General features: G+C 55.4%; 7 protein-coding genes across 7 annotated transcripts; 4 read left to right on the forward strand and 3 right to left on the reverse strand.

The window, feature by feature from the left end:
- Positions 1–561: 561 nt before the first annotated feature.
- Positions 562–1772, forward strand: J3D65DRAFT_551643 (uncharacterized protein; the record flags this gene model as incomplete). The annotated part of the gene is made up of 2 exons (XM_066797050.1): positions 562–944; positions 1004–1772. Coding segments are annotated over 2 exons (1152 nt in total), but the record flags the coding sequence as incomplete, so codon positions are not given.
- A 1537-nt stretch (positions 1773–3309) lies between these two features.
- Positions 3310–5418, reverse strand: J3D65DRAFT_552145 (uncharacterized protein; the record flags this gene model as incomplete). The annotated part of the gene is made up of 5 exons (XM_066797072.1): positions 3310–3492; positions 3646–3695; positions 3768–4216; positions 4274–5162; positions 5232–5418. The coding sequence occupies 5 exons, from the start codon at positions 5416–5418 to the stop codon at positions 3310–3312; spliced, it is 1758 nt and encodes a 585-aa protein (XP_066656312.1).
- Positions 5419–6065: 647 nt separating this feature from the next.
- J3D65DRAFT_622616 (SGNH hydrolase-type esterase domain-containing protein) lies at positions 6066–7828 on the reverse strand. The gene is made up of 7 exons (XM_066800088.1): positions 7461–7828; positions 7364–7397; positions 7240–7302; positions 7146–7185; positions 7003–7081; positions 6557–6953; positions 6066–6496 (listed from the first exon to the last, which is right to left on the reverse strand). Exons 1-7 carry the CDS (start codon positions 7461–7463, stop codon positions 6333–6335), a joined length of 780 nt encoding a protein of 259 aa, XP_066656313.1. The 5' UTR covers positions 7464–7828; the 3' UTR covers positions 6066–6332.
- Positions 7684–11272, forward strand: J3D65DRAFT_338953 (chloride channel). The gene is made up of 3 exons (XM_066795462.1): positions 7684–8417; positions 8492–10659; positions 10716–11272. The coding sequence occupies exons 1-3, from the start codon at positions 8012–8014 to the stop codon at positions 10884–10886; spliced, it is 2745 nt and encodes a 914-aa protein (XP_066656314.1). The 5' UTR covers positions 7684–8011; the 3' UTR covers positions 10887–11272.
- A 689-nt stretch (positions 11273–11961) lies between these two features.
- On the forward strand, positions 11962–12849 carry J3D65DRAFT_602625 (uncharacterized protein; the record flags this gene model as incomplete). The annotated part of the gene is made up of 1 exon (XM_066798134.1): positions 11962–12849. One exon carries the CDS (start codon positions 11962–11964, stop codon positions 12847–12849), a length of 888 nt encoding a protein of 295 aa, XP_066656315.1.
- Positions 12452–14579, forward strand: J3D65DRAFT_338955 (uncharacterized protein). Its single transcript, XM_066795463.1, has 2 exons — positions 12452–13253; positions 13328–14579. The coding sequence occupies exons 1-2, from the start codon at positions 12940–12942 to the stop codon at positions 14352–14354; spliced, it is 1341 nt and encodes a 446-aa protein (XP_066656316.1). The 5' UTR covers positions 12452–12939; the 3' UTR covers positions 14355–14579.
- Positions 14580–14658: 79 nt separating this feature from the next.
- On the reverse strand, positions 14659–15744 carry J3D65DRAFT_337547 (uncharacterized protein). The gene is made up of 2 exons (XM_066795460.1): positions 15365–15744; positions 14659–15249 (listed from the first exon to the last, which is right to left on the reverse strand). Exons 1-2 carry the CDS (start codon positions 15624–15626, stop codon positions 15014–15016), a joined length of 498 nt encoding a protein of 165 aa, XP_066656317.1. The 5' UTR covers positions 15627–15744; the 3' UTR covers positions 14659–15013.
- Between the last annotated feature and the right edge of the window lie 166 nt (positions 15745–15910).

The following is a 15910-nucleotide window of genomic DNA, read 5'->3' on the forward strand; positions in this document are numbered from 1 at the left end:
TGACTTAAAAAAAAATTAAAAAAAAAAAAAAGAATATGCAAAGACGGACAGCGTGCAGGTTACCTGCTGCAGGGGATGTCAGATTTTGGTGGCGTAGGGAGAAGGCAGAGGGAGAGAAAAAAGCCGATTGCGTCGCGGGCGTCCCAGGAGGGAGGGAGGGGTGTTGCAGGTGAGTGGAGAGGAATCAGAGACGGCGTGACGCGCAATCAGCCAGCGGCGCCGCACCTGGACGTCTCGAGAGGACGTCAGGTACTTCATGATTGAACCCACGCTCTGGTGTTGATTTTGCATATTATTCGGTGGCTCAGGCCAGTGCCAGGTCCCAGTGGGCGCCCTGCGCAAGCCCCCCCTAACGCCAGATGGTGTGCGCCTGTCGGTCAAGCTCCGAGAAACCTAAGCTCAAATGCCTCGACCGTTTCTTGTACCACCGAAGCGGCCTTCACACCTGTCCTCGTTGTAGCCATCTCGCAAATCTCTGCCCATAGTCGCTCTCTTTCCTCCCTCCTTCACCCCATCGCGAACGCCTCTCATCATTCGCGGCCGCGCGCCGCTCGCCAGACCATGTCCGTATCGCATACGTCACTGCCCCGACGGCCGCTGCGCTACATCGTCGCTGCCACCATCAGCGCCTTCCTCTTCTTCCTGTGGTCCGCCTCGTCCAAATCCTTCCGCTCGTCCTTTGCCTTGTCCTCTGCCGCCAGCTCCGCCATCGTCCCCGTCAACTCGACCCTGGGCTTTGGCGCCATTTATGTCGTCTCCAAGGACCACTCTCCCCGCCGAAAGGGCTTGCTGCAGGCTGCCAATGTCACCGAAATCGACCTGACCATACCCGTCCAGCCGCAGTGGACGCTGGAGGATGAGGACAATTTCAGGCTGCCAGAGAACTCGACACTTGGCCGCGGCTCGCTGCTGGCCTGGATGGGACACTTGCATTCTTTGAAAAAGTCCGCACATCCCAATTGGCCTGCTCAAATGCATCTCTCGATGCTAACTACTTCTTCAGGTTCATAGAATCCGGTGCCGAGACGGCCCTCATCCTCGAGGATGATGTTGACTGGGACATTCGTCTGCGCAGCCAACAGGCCCCCCTTGTTGCCTCGGCCGTCCGAGCCATTCTCCCCGACGCTCCTTTCCCCCGCTACCCATATGGAAACCCCAACGATTGGGACTTGCTATACATGGGACATTGCGGTGACTATTGGCATGGCATGGACGTGGGTTTCGGGCCAGGCCATGTCGTCCCCGAAAACCTGACCAAGACGCCACATATTGCTTTCCACGACTCATCGCTGCCCGACTTTGACAACTTGCACCCATGGACAACTTCTTTGCTACAGAATCTCAACGTGTCGGAACACACACGGCTGGTGCACCGCTCGCGCTTCCCGCTATGCACTTTTGGCTACGCCGTGACCCGCGGGTCGGCGTTCCGCCTTTTGACGGAGCTGGCTGGTCGCGAATCCAACCGGCCCGGTGCGCACGCATACGACGTTACCATACTGCGCGCCTGCATCAGCGACGGCTTACGTTGTTGGAGCGTCAACCCAGAGCTTTTCCACCATATTCCTGGAGACAGCATGATAGCTGGTATCGAGGGTCATCAGGGAATACCACCCGTCGATGAGAGTGGCTATGAACAGGTGCTAGAGCGCGGCGAGACAACCAACATTGACTGTGGCTTTTTTGACGGCGCGTTTAGCTTCGACGAAGACGACACGCGGCGCCTCGCGTGGCTGCAAGAGGAAGCGGCGCGCAAAGGGCAATGTCTCAAGAGAGTCGGACAACAGCAGCAATCACAAAAAGAAGACATCGATCAAGGGCACACCGAAGCCCAACACCATGAGGATGAGGGCCTGGGGTCCGGGGTCAGGGTCCAGCATGGTCAGGGTCAGGGAACCCAGGGTCAAGGCCAGGGTCAAGCGCAGAGTCTAAAGCAAAACCAAAACCAGAACGACGGGCACGCGGCGTGGACCCAAAATCAACGCCTTTCCCCACTTGGCCAATCGCAGAACCAGCAGAGTCAGCAAAGCGATCCAAGCCAGCAAAATCAGGACAAGTTGGAAAATTCTCATTGGGACTTTGATCAAAAGCTTCGCGGCGGCCCTCCTGGTGGCAGTGGCAGAGGCGGCAGTACCACCAGCAACCATGCCCACAAAAATGACAACCCCAACGACCAAGACAGCGGCGGCCGCTACCAGCACCACCAGCGTCCGCGTCCGCCGGGATCGATGGAGTCGTCGGACAAGGACATTCTCCAGCAGCAGCAACAGCAGCAGCAGCAGCAAGAAGAAAACAAAAACCAGCAACAGACCGGCCGACAGGCTCAAAAGGCGGCAATGAAGGAACAGCAAGGGCATTTGGAGCCTGGACTCGAAGCCGAGAGCGAGGAGCACGTGGACAGAGGGGGTGTCCGACATGGGTTGGTGTAGTCAGCCTGCCCTTTGTGCTTGGATGATAGTTTTCTTTTTCTTTTCTTCTGCCGTTCGCGGCTGTTGTACCAGTTGGACATTTTTTGCTTTGGACTTTTTGTGAGAGTTTAGGCATGTTCCGGACCTTGCATCTGTTGTTGTTGGTCTTTGTTTGGCATTTGCCGTGTTGTTGTTTGTTGGGCCAGTTTTCTTTCCTAAATGAGTTTTGGGATTGGCATTTTGTGCTTTTTTGGTTTGTTTGGTCGGTTGAGCAGTCAATTGGCTTGATTGTCAATTGATTCGTCCGAGCAGAGCAGGTTGGTAAGTAAGGAAGCGAGCGAGCGCATGCGTGCATGCATTCGATTCGACAAGCATTTGTAAGAGATAGAGATACCACTTGTTTCTTGTCCCTTGGTTGTGTTATCGGGAGGCGGAGAGAGAGGCAGATAGGCAGACAAGCAAGGACGACGCTGTAGCATGAGCAAGCATGTTGTGTAGAATGCAGGTGGGTGGTTAGTGTGACGGGCGTGATTTGCGGTGGTTGATCTGTTGACGTGATGTGCGTTCTTTTGTTGATAGCGCGGAACCATTACAGCTATTTTTGCTCATGTCTTTGCAAAGGGATGGTATGATGGGACCACGCCCGCCCATCGTGGACACTGCTTGTCCACTCCCTTCCTCGCATAGATCCAAGTATCATGGGCGTCGACACGACACAGCATGTCCTACGGGACAATCCAACTGACAGGCTAGATGGCAGCTGGGTGACTAGGTGACTGAATTGCTTGCTGGCTTTGAAATGCGAGACCCATCCTGGAGGTACCTACACGACTTCTACCTCTATGCTTCCTCTCCTCCCCCGTCTTCTCTCTCTTTCCTGCCACGCACGCCATCGCATCCATCACTTAGTTCCCCCAGCTCCACCAGCACCGCCAGCACCACCAGACCCTCCGCCCGCACTGTTCAACCACGCAAAAGCCGACGCGCCACCGACCGGATTTTGATTTTGTTTGGCGAGACCACCAGCGGGTTTGCCGCTGCCCGCCGACGCGTCCTTCGCAGTGCCACCACCACCACCACCGCCCTTGACAACATCGGACACGGAAATGGCGCGCTTGGGACCACTGCTGCCGCTGCTGCTGCTGCCGCCGGGCTGCTCGCCGCCGTCTCTGGCTTGACCAGTTGCCCATCCAGCTGCAGCGCCTCCTCCTCCCGCCGCCGACGACACGCTGGTGACGCGCCTGCGGCCCTCGTCGAAGAAGCGCGAGGACGACGCCGACGCGCCGCCTCCGCCCGTCGTCGTTGGCGTTGAAGTTGCGCTCAGCGGGCCGCCTGCTCCAGAGGCTACGGACGGGTTACGTGATTGCGTGCGGATCGGCTTGAGCACCTTTATGCCCGTGTCGCGGCGCTGGTAGGTGTTGCTGCTGCTGTTGGTGCCAGTACTGCCACCGGCGGCGCCCTGTTGACTGTTTCTTCCTAGGCTGGCCCAGTCGGCTGCTGTTGTTGGCGCTGTCGAGTCCGATTTCTCCGACTCAATGCGCCGCCAGTTGCCCCAGATGGCAGAGGATGACGAATTGGAACGCGATACTTGGGACGGAGCCGTGGCGTGGTCAGAGTCGCTGTGCGCATCTTTGGTTTGATCCAGGCGGTGAGCTGCGGACGATCCAGGTGCATTGCGCTCCATACTGCGACGATCCGGAGTAGTGACAGGGTCGTCCTCAGAAAAGGCAACGGTGGCGTGACGGCCGTTTGGGTGCGCTGTTGGGGCTGGAGACGCTTGCTTGAGGCCTTCGAGAGTCATTGGAGACCTCTTGCCCTCAGATCGACCAGACGATCCTGGAGCCGCATCAAAATCTTGTGGAAACGCTGCCCGGTGCTCGTGCGTAGATGTTTGCAGCGATTTGAATGTGGACTCGTCTTCTGGGCGGACGAGAGGAACGGAAAGCTTGTTCCTCTCATCGTCAAAGAGTACCATGCTATTAGACGAGAATAAAATGTCGGCGCTGTGGTGTCGCAACAAGTCGCTCCCAAGTACAACTTTGATTGCCTTGGAGTCGACACCATCACTCTCCACAACCCGAAAGTCGACCTTCAATGATGGCAATTGCGGGGTTGGACTGCTGGCACGAGACGACGCTGGATATGGAACAGCCTCAGGAAGGTAAAGATCAAGTTTAATCCTGCGGGTGCCCTCGTCGTCACGAAATATTTGGTCCTCGTAACCTAGCTTTTCTATGAGCTTCACATCTAAACTTGAAGTATACGACCCAGAGCAGACGGCAGCGTATAGAAGGGAGTCGTGCTTGAAGCTCGTGTTCAGCCAGCATCGGATGACGGCTGGTACGGAGCCTAGGAAGAAGAGCCCAGGCGCGATCCGAGGAACGTCCAATGTCGAGGCATCCCCGGGAAAGGCTGTGTCGATACCCAAGCTGTTGGCTCTTCCAGACGTGGCCGAATGTACTGATGCAGCAGCTGAACTTTGACGCCCGTCGGACTTGTGTGAATAACTCCTCTCGGTCATGGGATGGCCCCCAAGACTACTTCCAGACCGCGGGATGAGATCCATAGAGACTCTAGAGGCTTGCGACCAATGGCCTTGATTGGCAGATTCGTCGAATCGGACGCTGTTCGCCCGAGAAGTCGCGCCCAGGCGCCTGGGCTCTTCCTCCGGATCAAGATGCAGACTGCCGATCAAGTTGCTTGACTGGTCATCGAAGGTTGAAAACGCATCAGAATTCGGCTGTTGCAAAGGCACTGTAGTCTAGTCAACATGCTGCGGCAGTGAAAGAAGAGAGCGGGAGGCACCTTGCTGTGGTGTCCCACCAAGTACGCTCGGGAAGGGAGAGGAAGTGCCCCAAACCGACTTGACCCTAGCATCCTCGTCTTGACGCCTCTCAAGACGAGAAAGACGGTCGGCGTGCTCCGCCTGCGTCTGCTGCACTCGTAGCATTTCCGAATGGAAGCGCCAAATGTCGTCGCGGGGATTGAAGGAAATGCTCTGCGGATCCATCACAGAGGTCATCGATTCACCGGACACAGCGAACCAGAGTTTGGCTCTGTGGACCAACAGTGCGATTGCGCCGGGAGCAATCAGCACTCATAACCAAAGAGCGCAGCAGGCCCCCTCCACCACTTCCTCCGTCACCAAAGTCCAGGTGGACACGGCGAGCAACTTTCCGCGACTGGCCCCAGTATTATGGTTTCTCTTTGATGATTCAATGGTCTTGATTATGCCGGCGTCGGACACGACTGGCGAGTGTACGGATTCGGGGCGGAGAAGTCGGAGGGACTTGGTAGCGACACTGGACGCGGGGCTGCGGAGAGCGGTCGTTGGAGCGACAAGTCTCAGGATAAGGGGGCGTCGGTGAAGGCAACCTAGGTCAATTGTCGAGCACGTCGGAGTCGGGCGCAGCGTGGGATCGAGCGTGTGAAAAAGGGCGGGAGCCAAGGCGTGGCGAGTCGAGATGGGAGGGTTGAGAGCGAGCGAGGGATGTGAGCAACGAAGCAGGAGCAACACACGAGTTCGGGACGTAGTTGGATGAGTGGCAGCGGTGGGATATTTCAAAGATGGTATTCGTCGCTAGACTCGGCAGCAGTGACAGCGCGGGCGCAGCGGTGGGTAGAGAATGAGGTGGAAGAGAGGGTGCGAATGGAAGCGATAAAGTTGGTGGTTGGTTCATAACATGTGCTTCCCCGAGCCAAGGTAGCGGACCGGGAGCCAGCCAGTGACGGCCCTGACGCCATGACCAGACATCCTGCCCGTACAGCCCACCGCACCTCACTTCGGTCGACCTCAGCCCGCTGCCGGCTTGTTTTCCTCTCTCGGCCTTTACAAAGCAAATCACAGGAAAATCATGCACCATTCGTGTTGGCATTCGCTGTTCTGACTACCGTGCCTTGGGTTCCGCCATCGAGAGGTTGGCCTTATTTGCTGCACCCACCTTCAAACTTCTTCCAGGCATCACCATCGTTCCAATTAGGAAGCACGGGGGCCAGCTCGTCGGCAATCTGATCTGGGTAGGCGCAGGCAATCAGACTCTGCAGCTCTTCAACCACAATCTCGTACGCCCTGGGCGACAGGTGCAGGCCTGGAACAACAGTCAACATCCAACAGGCGCAGAGCAAGACAGCCAAAAATCAACACGCACCGTCGTACATGAGCTCTTCGATGAGGTCATTTCTCGGGACTGATTTGCATCCCGGCAGCGGCTCACCGGCCACCCAGCCAGCCCTACTCATGAAAATGGTCCAGAGGTCTAGAACTGGGATCCCGAGCTCCTCGCCAACCTTGCGCGCGGCATTGGCGTACGTCTTGGTCTGTTCGGCCGTGCGCTGGAGACCGTTGTGGCCTTTAGCCTGGTCGGTAGCTTCCATCTTCCACTCGTTGATCGGAGGCGGCGTGATGATGATCAGGCGCGGGTTGTGCGCCTTGACCACGTCGTGAGTGCAAATCGCCTTGAGATTTTCCACGTACGTTTCCAGAGGAACATGCTGGCCCGTGGAGCCACCCTTGACACAGGCATCGTTTGCCCCGAAGAAAACGGTCTGGGATTTCAGCCATGAAACGAGGGCGGATGAGAGCGGGAGCACCAACCATCAGGCGCACTTTGGCATGGTCTGGAGTCGGCATAAACCTCGGAAGCACCTTGAGGGCCTGTTCGGTGGTATAGCCGCTGCTTTTGGTCAGCCAACTGCAGAGCGGGACCTGAAAGCAAAAGTGTAGTGCAGGCGGCGGACCTGAAACCCCGATTTACGACATCGAGACGGCGTGCGTATGCTGTGAAGATTTCAGTCTGATTGGCGCACGAGCAGACCCAGGCATGGCAAGTACCTTTGGCCAGGGCGGCAGCAAAGCCGAAGCCGTCATTGGGCGCAGAGGCCTGGGTGATGGAGTCTGGCGTCCAGGCCAAGGTCAGTTCATCAAGGGGTTGCAGGCGGGGAAGCATGTCTCGCACCTCCGAAGAGAAGAAACTCGTCGTACAGGGCAGGCTGGGGAGGTCAGTCAGGGATGGCTGGATGGGGAGCAGCACGCGGATGCGCCTTCGGACTGACCATGGGGCACGAGTAGCTGGCTGGGCGGGGCGCAGGGTCTCGGAGGTGTGGAGGGTGGAGAGGAGAGCGTTGAGAGGCTCGGACGGCCGTTATCAAGGGCGCCCGTTATGCGGACGAGTCGGCAGAATGCACGGCGACGACCAGACATGACGGAATTTGAAGCTCGAGAGCATTTGGCAAATACTGCGGACGGAGCATGGATGATGCCGGGGCTGGGCGACGAAGGCTTTCTGCGAAACAAAGGGCGACGGAGACACAAACACCTCTAAGAGTGGTTGTGCTAGTTCCCAAAGGAAGGGTGCACGAGGCCGTCCATCGTGCTCGTCTCCACCCCGGTCGGGTCTGTCGCCATCGCGCGTGCCCGTTGCTGCTCCCCCGTCAGGCAGAGTCATGTCGAAACCCATGCGAAGATCTCACAGCTCACGTTGAAGCTACCCTACCTTACCCTAGCTGTCGCATCTCGACAGCCCACTAAATACCGACTACCTCTCGCCCATCCTCCCGGCGCCGCTTGTTCGTCCTGCGACCCTGGGGCCATCCGTCTGTCCACCATGCCCAAATCCGTCTCCTCCTACTACGAGCACGATCGCTCCGATGACGACCCCGACGACGAGCCTCAATCGCTGCTCGACTCGTCTTACTATCTCGACCGCCAGAGCGCAGGCGGCCGCACCGTACCACCCTCGCCGGAGGCAGGCCGCAAGTTCGGGCGTTCCCAGCAGCGGCCCTCGGCCCTTGATCTGCACCACCACCTGCCCAACCGCACCGTCGACGAGAGCTCCAGTCTGTTGGGGAATAGGGACAACCTGCGCGCTTATGCGACAACGCCTGCCACCCCGCGCCCCTTTGCGGGACGGCACAATAGCAGCATCAGGAAGAACCGTCACACTAGCCGCAGACAGTCCTTTAGCAACCGCCTCGTCGACGCTCTGGGCGCTGAGCGCCGCCGCACTCTCGGTATGTTTGCACTCCAACACGCACAGCCATGGACCAGCACGACCCAGAATTCGATTTGCTAATGGCCGAGGTAGAGGCCGATTTGATAGAGTCCCGCCAACCTGTACTTCGTGACGACCGCGTCTGGTATGACCAATTCACCTCCACAGACTGGGTCCACGACAGCATCGCCGACGCGTACCGAGTCAAGAACCTCCGCAATCGAAAGGACTTGCGAGGAAGGATACAAGCATGGTTTGATGGCGCTCAAGGATGGGTCCTTGTTGCCATCATTGGAGTCTTGACCGCCATGGCCGCCTATTTTGTCAATGTCACCGAGACGGTTCTCTTCGACTACAAAGGCGGATACTGCACCACCCACTGGTACTGGAATAAGAAGAAGTGTTGTCTCGGTGCTACGGGTTGCTCCGAATGGGAGTCGTGGTCCAACGTGGTCCTGAACAAGAAGATTGACGACATTTGGATAGAATACGGTGCCTTCATTCTCTTCGTCATCGTCTTGGCCATGCTGTCGAGCTGCCTCACTCTGACCACCAAGACCGTCATCCCCTCGCGCTTCTCCTTGGCCACCCTCGACGAGGACCTGGGCGCCGAATCCCTCACCTCGAGTTCGACCAAGTCTGGAAAGAAGGACGAAGGCAGGAAGCGCAGTATTAGCCCCCTGGAGGATACGTCTGAGAAACGGCCACCAATGGTGTACTACTCCGCCGCCGGCAGTGGTGTTGCCGAGGTCAGGGTCATTTTGAGTGGATTCGTGCTTCACGGCTACCTTGGATTGCGCACTCTTACCATCAAGCTGGTGGCTTTGGTCCTCAGCGTTGCATCCGGCCTCAGCCTGGGCAAAGAAGGCCCATATGTCCACATTGCCACGTGCATAGGAAACATCGCCTGCCGTTTGTTTGCCAAGTACAACCACAACGACGCAAAACGCCGTGAAGTTCTCAGCGCCAGCGCCGCCAGCGGTGTGGCTGTAGCCTTTGGTGCTCCCATAGGCGGCGTCCTTTTCAGTTTGGAGGAAGTCAGCTACTACTTCCCTCCCAAGACTCTGTTCCGCACATTTTTCTGTTGCATAGCGGCCGCTCTGACTTTGAAATTCCTCAATCCATATGGTACCGGCAAAATTGTGCTATTCGAGGTGCGCTACCTGACGGACTGGAAATTCTTCGAGCTTGTCGCCTTTGTCTGCGTTGGAGCCCTTGGAGGTCTCTTGGGTGCGCTTTTCATAAAGGCGTCCAAATTTTGGGCTCAAACTTTTCGGCGCATCCCAATCATCAAGAAGACTCCTCTCCTGGAAGTTTTCCTTGTTGCGCTTTTGACAGGAGTCGTCAGCTTCTGGAACCGCTACACCAAACTCCCTGTCACCGAATTGTTGTTTGAGCTTGCCAGCCCCTGCGATACGTTTACAGGCAGCGGCACTGGGCTGTGTGCGACCAAGGACCGAATTCCTGAAATTATCTGGTACCTCTTCGTCGCCTTTGTCATCAAATCTCTGCTCACGGTCATCACATTTGGCATCAAACTTCCTGCTGGCATCTACGTCCCGTCCATGGTGGTCGGAGGTCTGATGGGTCGTATGGTCGGGCATATTGTGCAATACCTGGCTCTGCACTACTCCTCGACCGGTCTTTTTGGAACCTGCCACATCGAAGACAGTCCCGAATCTTGCGTGGTGCCTGGAGTTTATGCCATGGTCGCTGCAGGCGCCACAATGTGCGGCGTAACGCGCCTTTCTGTCACCCTAGCCGTCATTCTTTTCGAGTTGACTGGATCTCTTGACCACGTTCTGCCCTTTTCGCTTGGGGTTTTGGTCTCGAAATGGACGGCAGACGCCATCGAACCCCTCAGCATCTACGACTTGCTTACCAACATGAATGCCTACCCTTTCCTCGACAACAAAATCCGGCCCGTCTTCACCTCTGTTTTGGGCGACATTACACCGCGGCCCCGTGAGGAACGTGTGATTGATATCACAAACTCGCCTCTTGTACCAGCTAAGCAGCTGCGCACACAACTGGGTCACTTGCAGATGGCCGGCGAGCTTGACGGCGGGCTGCCAATTGTGAGGGACGGCATTCTCGTTGGATTGATTCCGGCACCAGATCTGGAATTTGCTTTGGACAAACTCAATAGCGAAGAGAACTCCTTGTGTCTTATGTCACCCGAGGTGGGCTGGAACGCACGCGAGGACCCTGAGGGCGACAACGACGACGATCCAACTGACTTCACGCCGCACATTGACCCGGTATGTGGCCACCAACTATTGATCATGAATTGTGTAACATACTAACGCTTCAACAGGCACCCGTGGCTCTCGAATATCGGTCCCCGATGGACCTCGTTTACGAGTGTTTTGTCAAGCTGGGCCTGCGCTACATTTGTGTTCTCAAAGACGGTCGTTTTGCGGGCCTGGTCCACAAGAAGTCGTTCGTGAAATACATGAAAGATGTTGAGGAAGGCCACGCCGACTAGGGCAAAGCCAGCTCAGTCTGAATTGGAATTATCTCGGACTAGCAACTTCGAGAGGAGAGCGTGCGAACTCGAGACCTCACTGAAACCCTGCGACAAAAATCATTTAGCATCGTCGGTGGCATGTTGCTGGCCGATGGATCTCTTACATGTACCATACTTTTTCATTCGGCTGGTGGTCTTTTCACGACACGGCTGTGTCTTCTCAAGCATTTCCTTTCTTGGTACCCGCTCTTTTTTCCTTTGATTTTGTTTCCAACGATGGCCAGCCTCCTGGCTTATCAACTTCACCTCATACGCTCTCCATCTTTTGTTTCGTCTTTCAAACGGTGGTTGTTTTCCAAGCCATCATGCTGATTTCTTTGTCTTGGGAGGTGGATAGATCAGTCTTGAGCAGTCAAGCTCCTGACTGAAACGTTCTCGTCAAGGGATCACTCCGCGTGAGAATGTTGGTGTGTACAGTCTAGACTTCGACTGAAGATTCCTCTCGGGGGGTGAAATGGCCTGAAAGGTCCAGTTCGGCGGGCAGAGCGTTTTGTGGATATGCTGGCTGGTGAGAGAGACGGCAGGCGACTGAGATTCAAGAAGGATGGAATTGATGAAGATTGAGATGAAACGGCGACGGCTGAATGGCGATCACATGTGTACGCTTTACTCGATGACTGACGGCCTTTGCTGTACCTATGCGAGAGCGTAGCGCGAAGCAGACCTAGCGCAAGAGCGTGATGGCGATGAAAAAAAGGCAGGTAGGTTGTAGGATTGGAAATCTACTTTTTCATCGCAGGGATCCAGCCGACTTCAGGTTGTCTGCTTCTGCTTTGCATTTTGCACTGCCGATATTGCGCACAACTTGACCACAGCTCACTGATCTGGACTTGGAAGTCACGACTGCCCCCGGGCCAAATCTTCCAACCCGTTCATTCCAACTCACCCACTCTGCATCTCTCTGGATCACCATTGCTTGTTGAATAATACACTGTCTCTCCGCCCATTCTTCTTCTCACATACTATCGCTAAAGCATCAGTGAGTTGACACTGCCAGACGGGCTCTCTGACGAGCGATACTGACAGGACAGCGATGCCATCCACCCACTCGAGCTCCAGCTCATCCTCACTCGAGGAGGACGACCCCCACCAAGTTCGGGATGTGAGCAATCTCTCTCCCATCCCCTTCATCCTCTCCCATCTGGTCGCCTCGTCTGACTTATGCGACCAGGAAATCAACTACAACAACATTCATACGATAGAGCCAATCATTCGACGATACATCATGGGTGAAAAGCCTAATGATATTGACGGCAGTCGTGCAAATAGATTGCACGCCATTCAAGGCATTCTCATCAAGCTTGGAGAAGGCACCCTTACAGGATTGGAGAAGCAGTTCCAACAACATAAGCAGATCCAGAAGGCTGTGGGCCCTCTCAAACGGGCAAGGGAAAAACTGTTGAGATCAAGAAAAATCTGCAGCATGCCTCTCAAAAGGATTCTGGAAGTCACTCCTCCTAAAAGAAAGCGGGAAGTCGATGAAGATGACAGTGGCGGACGCTGCGTCGAAGAATGGATGAAAAAAGTTGAGATCTTGAGAGAGGACGACAGAAGCTTACAAGATTTTCAGCTCGCGTTCAGGGCATGCGACTGGGAGGAGGAGGAGGAGCCGAGATGGCCGGACCACCCCGATTACATCGAATCAGACGTTTATGTCACAAAAGATGACCTGGAAAAGAAAGAGCGGCGGATCTCTGACCTGGCCGAGCTCGAATTCGAGCATATCATGACAGACCCGGGGTGGCGCGAGAGCAAATCCGGCATGTGCAATGCCTACTGGTTACGCCGGCTCGTTGTTTACATATCAAGAATGCTCACCGAGGATGGCATCAAATGCGTCATGGATACACTCTCTGAACTGCGCGGACTCTTCAGAGGTTTCCCGACACCGATTCGAACGCTCCTTAGGAACAACTCATAGAAAGGGCACACCAAACTCTCGTTTCACGGGATCTCGTTTGAACAGAGGGACTTTTGGCGCTTGTTTTCGGCGTCTGACCTAGCCCGGCAGATGAACAGGATCAAACGCCTTCGTCGACAAAAGGACGGGCGTTTGATGGGATTCATGAAGTTGGACCCGGACGTTGCACGGATCGTCAGTACCGACAAAACGCCAAAAACCGCTAAAGAAATCATGACCGCTTGGGCGGCAATTCAAGTCTTCACAGTGCTCAGGCATAAAGATGTCGACCTTCGGAAAGAACTCAGATCCTACTTGCCGATGTTCAAACAACTAGTCGACTTCGGGAAGCACCTGCTCGAATTCGAGAAGAAATTCTCCAAGGCGGTTTTCCTGTTGTTTCCGCCCGGGGGTTGGGGACTACTGTGAGCAATGTCCCCGATGTACAGTTTGCTGTGATACGTCTACCAATCGACATACTGACCCTTTCCACTTGCAGTTTCCCGTCCCCTCCAGCTCGACCGCCAGCCATCTTCACCCGGAAGGTTCTCGATGACCTTTGCGAAGAATTCCCGCAATTACCGCGCATCATCAGACGACTGCTCCCAATAGCCGACATCATGGACCCGAACAAGCCTTTTCCCGAGCAGGCCCCGCCACGCTACAACTTTGAAAACGGCACCTTCGATGGCAGCCCGGAATCCTTGGAGAATTTGTTTGATCATGAATTGTTTGCCCGCTCTGATTCCGGGATGACCTCTGATTCCAGCGATGAAGGCTTTGATTCCGGCGATGAGAGCTCGGATTCCGACGACGATGATGAAGACGTGACGCATCTCTTGAACGCTCCTCAAGAGAGTGACGAGGAAATCATCAAGACCAGCAATCATGAAGTTACGGAGCATTCAGTTGCGGGGACACTCAATGGAATCGGTGCCAGATTCGTACAGGAGTACCAGGGCGCTGCTACCCCTCCCTCAACCAGCAGGCAGGAGTCTGGTCCAACAGACAAGGTCAAGTCTAGCACAGCCGATACACATACCGGCCCTGGCACCAGCATGAGCGTCGAGGCACAGAACAAGTTCGACGCGCTTGTCCAACAGGTGAGGACCGAGGCCGAGGACGGCCAATTTTGGGACAGAACGAAGTTAGAAACAGCCGGTGTCCGACTCAAACTAGCCCATTGGAGCGAGATTACTGGCATGGGGCCCTTGGAATTTGCAATAATGATGATTGGCCTCATCAGTATCAAGGTCCCTGGTACCAACAGCAGCAAATCTGGCGACACAAACGTTAAGCCGTCCAGAGAATGCGCCAAATCCATCGATGACGTCGTAGCCGCCAATCGACCCTTTAGACCGTGTGAACCACAGGGCACAGACACCAACGTCCCCGATTCCACAGGAGCCACTGACCATGCCGGGGATGCTGATGGGGATGCCCATGCTACGGGCTCTGATGGTGATCCGGACATGAATGTTGATGATGGCGACGCTGATGCGGATGTGGAGGACAATGTTTCTTGACCTTTCTCTCCCCTTGCGCCGATTGGCATCACGCGTGGAGTTTGGGAGCATTCATTTGCCTTACTTGTCCCTTCCATAGCTATCTTAATGAAAGAGCAAAATGAGAGACTGTTCTCTCGTCCCACGAGCAAGTAAAAAAGAATCTTTGTGTAGTTCCATCGTCGAGAATCAAACTCGGGTCTCACGATGGATTGATGGCAGATTGGGTCGAGGTTTGGTATTATACAGGGGAGTTTACTTGAAGAGGTGAAGACGCAGGTTGTGACAGTTCCGGACACGAGGGTAAAGGAACTGAAATGCATGGATCTCTTGGGCCAAGCACGTGGATCGAGATAAACCCAAGAAAGAAAGCAGTCAAATTGTAAAAGTAACTGTAGAAGAAAAAAGAAGGAAGTGTGTAGAAGCTATGTCACGCAGCGCAACGGCAGACGGAAAGATGTTGCGGCCTGCATGCCAGCGCGTTGTCTCTGGAATTCACAGCAACCGGTGACAGCTCCATTGCTCGGTTCCTTTTTGGGGGCTGTCTATGGGCCGAGGATAATGGATAAATTGACGGAGAGCAGGCAGAGACAGACTCCCAAGCTGGATGATTCCAGACAGTGTGCAGTGAAGGAAAGGCTGCGTCATGCGTACGTAAAGAAGGGGCGAAGACGGTCAGATCAGTTGTGAATGGGAGAAAGAGGATTTGTGGTAGGCAGAGAGACCATGTGAGAAGAGCAAACTCTCCTGCTGGATGTGGGAAGAATGCCGAAGCAACAATGCGACGTGCCCCGAGCTTTGTGGATTTGTCGAGGTAGGGCAGTGGGTAGGCTTAGGTTGGTTGACGGATGGCTGCCGCCGCTGCTCTTATTGTGGCTTTGCTTGCGCTGGTGATGGGCACTCACCACGCAGCCACCTGAACACGCAGTCAGTCATCCACAACCTACCACTTAGTCAGGCACTCATCAGCGACGCCAGAAAGTTGGACAAGGGAACAAGGCGAGCGCGTGCTTGAGTGACGGCGTACGTACCACACGACGCAATAGTCACAAGAGCAACACCATCTCCCAATTTCCACCTGCTTCCCCTTGTCCTCGAATTACACGCACACATGGTTTTCCCTTCGCCCACGTGTCCTGTCAGCCAGAAAGAAAGGAAAAAAGCAAGCCAGTCGCTCGGATCCCGAGGAGGGGCAAAGGCTGAAACGCCGTCATGTCGTCCAAACCAACCCATCACTACGTGCGAACTTGGCTGTCGCGGGCGGCGGAAACTCCCTAATTCGCCCTTTTGCATGGTGCTAGTCCCGTTTGGGCAAGCTACCAATTACGTTCCATCAGTGCTGTCAGCGCCTCTTCTGTGGTGGGAAGGGCAGGGCGAAAATGGAAAGCGGTTGGTCGGTTGGTATGAGGATGGTGATGACAGTGCAGCGGCGGTGGCGAGCAGAGATTCGGGGTGATGAGAAAGTGACTTGCTGAGCTTCTCCGTCCGCCACGGACGTGGGGCAGAGGCAATCGTGGCGGGGTCTCTCTCTATATGTGCAACCTGAGAATGATGCCGAGCCGAAAAAAGAGAAAAGA

This window comes from Phyllosticta citribraziliensis (genome assembly GCF_038025025.1).
Source record: "Phyllosticta citribraziliensis strain CPC 17464 chromosome Unknown J3D65scaffold_5, whole genome shotgun sequence".
In the NCBI taxonomy this organism is placed as follows: Eukaryota; Fungi; Ascomycota; class Dothideomycetes; order Botryosphaeriales; family Phyllostictaceae; genus Phyllosticta; species Phyllosticta citribraziliensis.

Coding starts and splice junctions, on each gene's coding strand:
- J3D65DRAFT_622616 (XM_066800088.1), bottom strand. Junction 7,303..7,363: donor CGAGTTTCTTCTCTTCGGAG/GTGCGAGACATG, acceptor CCTGGACGCCAG/ACTCCATCACCCAGGCCTCT. Junction 6,497..6,556: donor CGAAGAGCTCATGTACGACG/GTGCGTGTTGAT, acceptor CTGTTGTTCCAG/GCCTGCACCTGTCGCCCAGG.
- J3D65DRAFT_338953 (XM_066795462.1), top strand. CDS start 8,012: ATGCCCAAATCCGTCTCCTCCTACTACGAGCACGATCGCTCCGATGAC. Junction 8,418..8,491: donor TGAGCGCCGCCGCACTCTCG/GTATGTTTGCAC, acceptor TGGCCGAGGTAG/AGGCCGATTTGATAGAGTCC. Junction 10,660..10,715: donor TCACGCCGCACATTGACCCG/GTATGTGGCCAC, acceptor ACGCTTCAACAG/GCACCCGTGGCTCTCGAATA.
- J3D65DRAFT_337547 (XM_066795460.1), bottom strand. CDS start 15,626: ATGCAAAAGGGCGAATTAGGGAGTTTCCGCCGCCCGCGACAGCCAAGT. Junction 15,250..15,364: donor TGTGACTATTGCGTCGTGTG/GTACGTACGCCG, acceptor CTGCGTGTTCAG/GTGGCTGCGTGGTGAGTGCC.
- J3D65DRAFT_338955 (XM_066795463.1), top strand. CDS start 12,940: ATGAACAGGATCAAACGCCTTCGTCGACAAAAGGACGGGCGTTTGATG. Junction 13,254..13,327: donor CCCGGGGGTTGGGGACTACT/GTGAGCAATGTC, acceptor TTCCACTTGCAG/TTTCCCGTCCCCTCCAGCTC.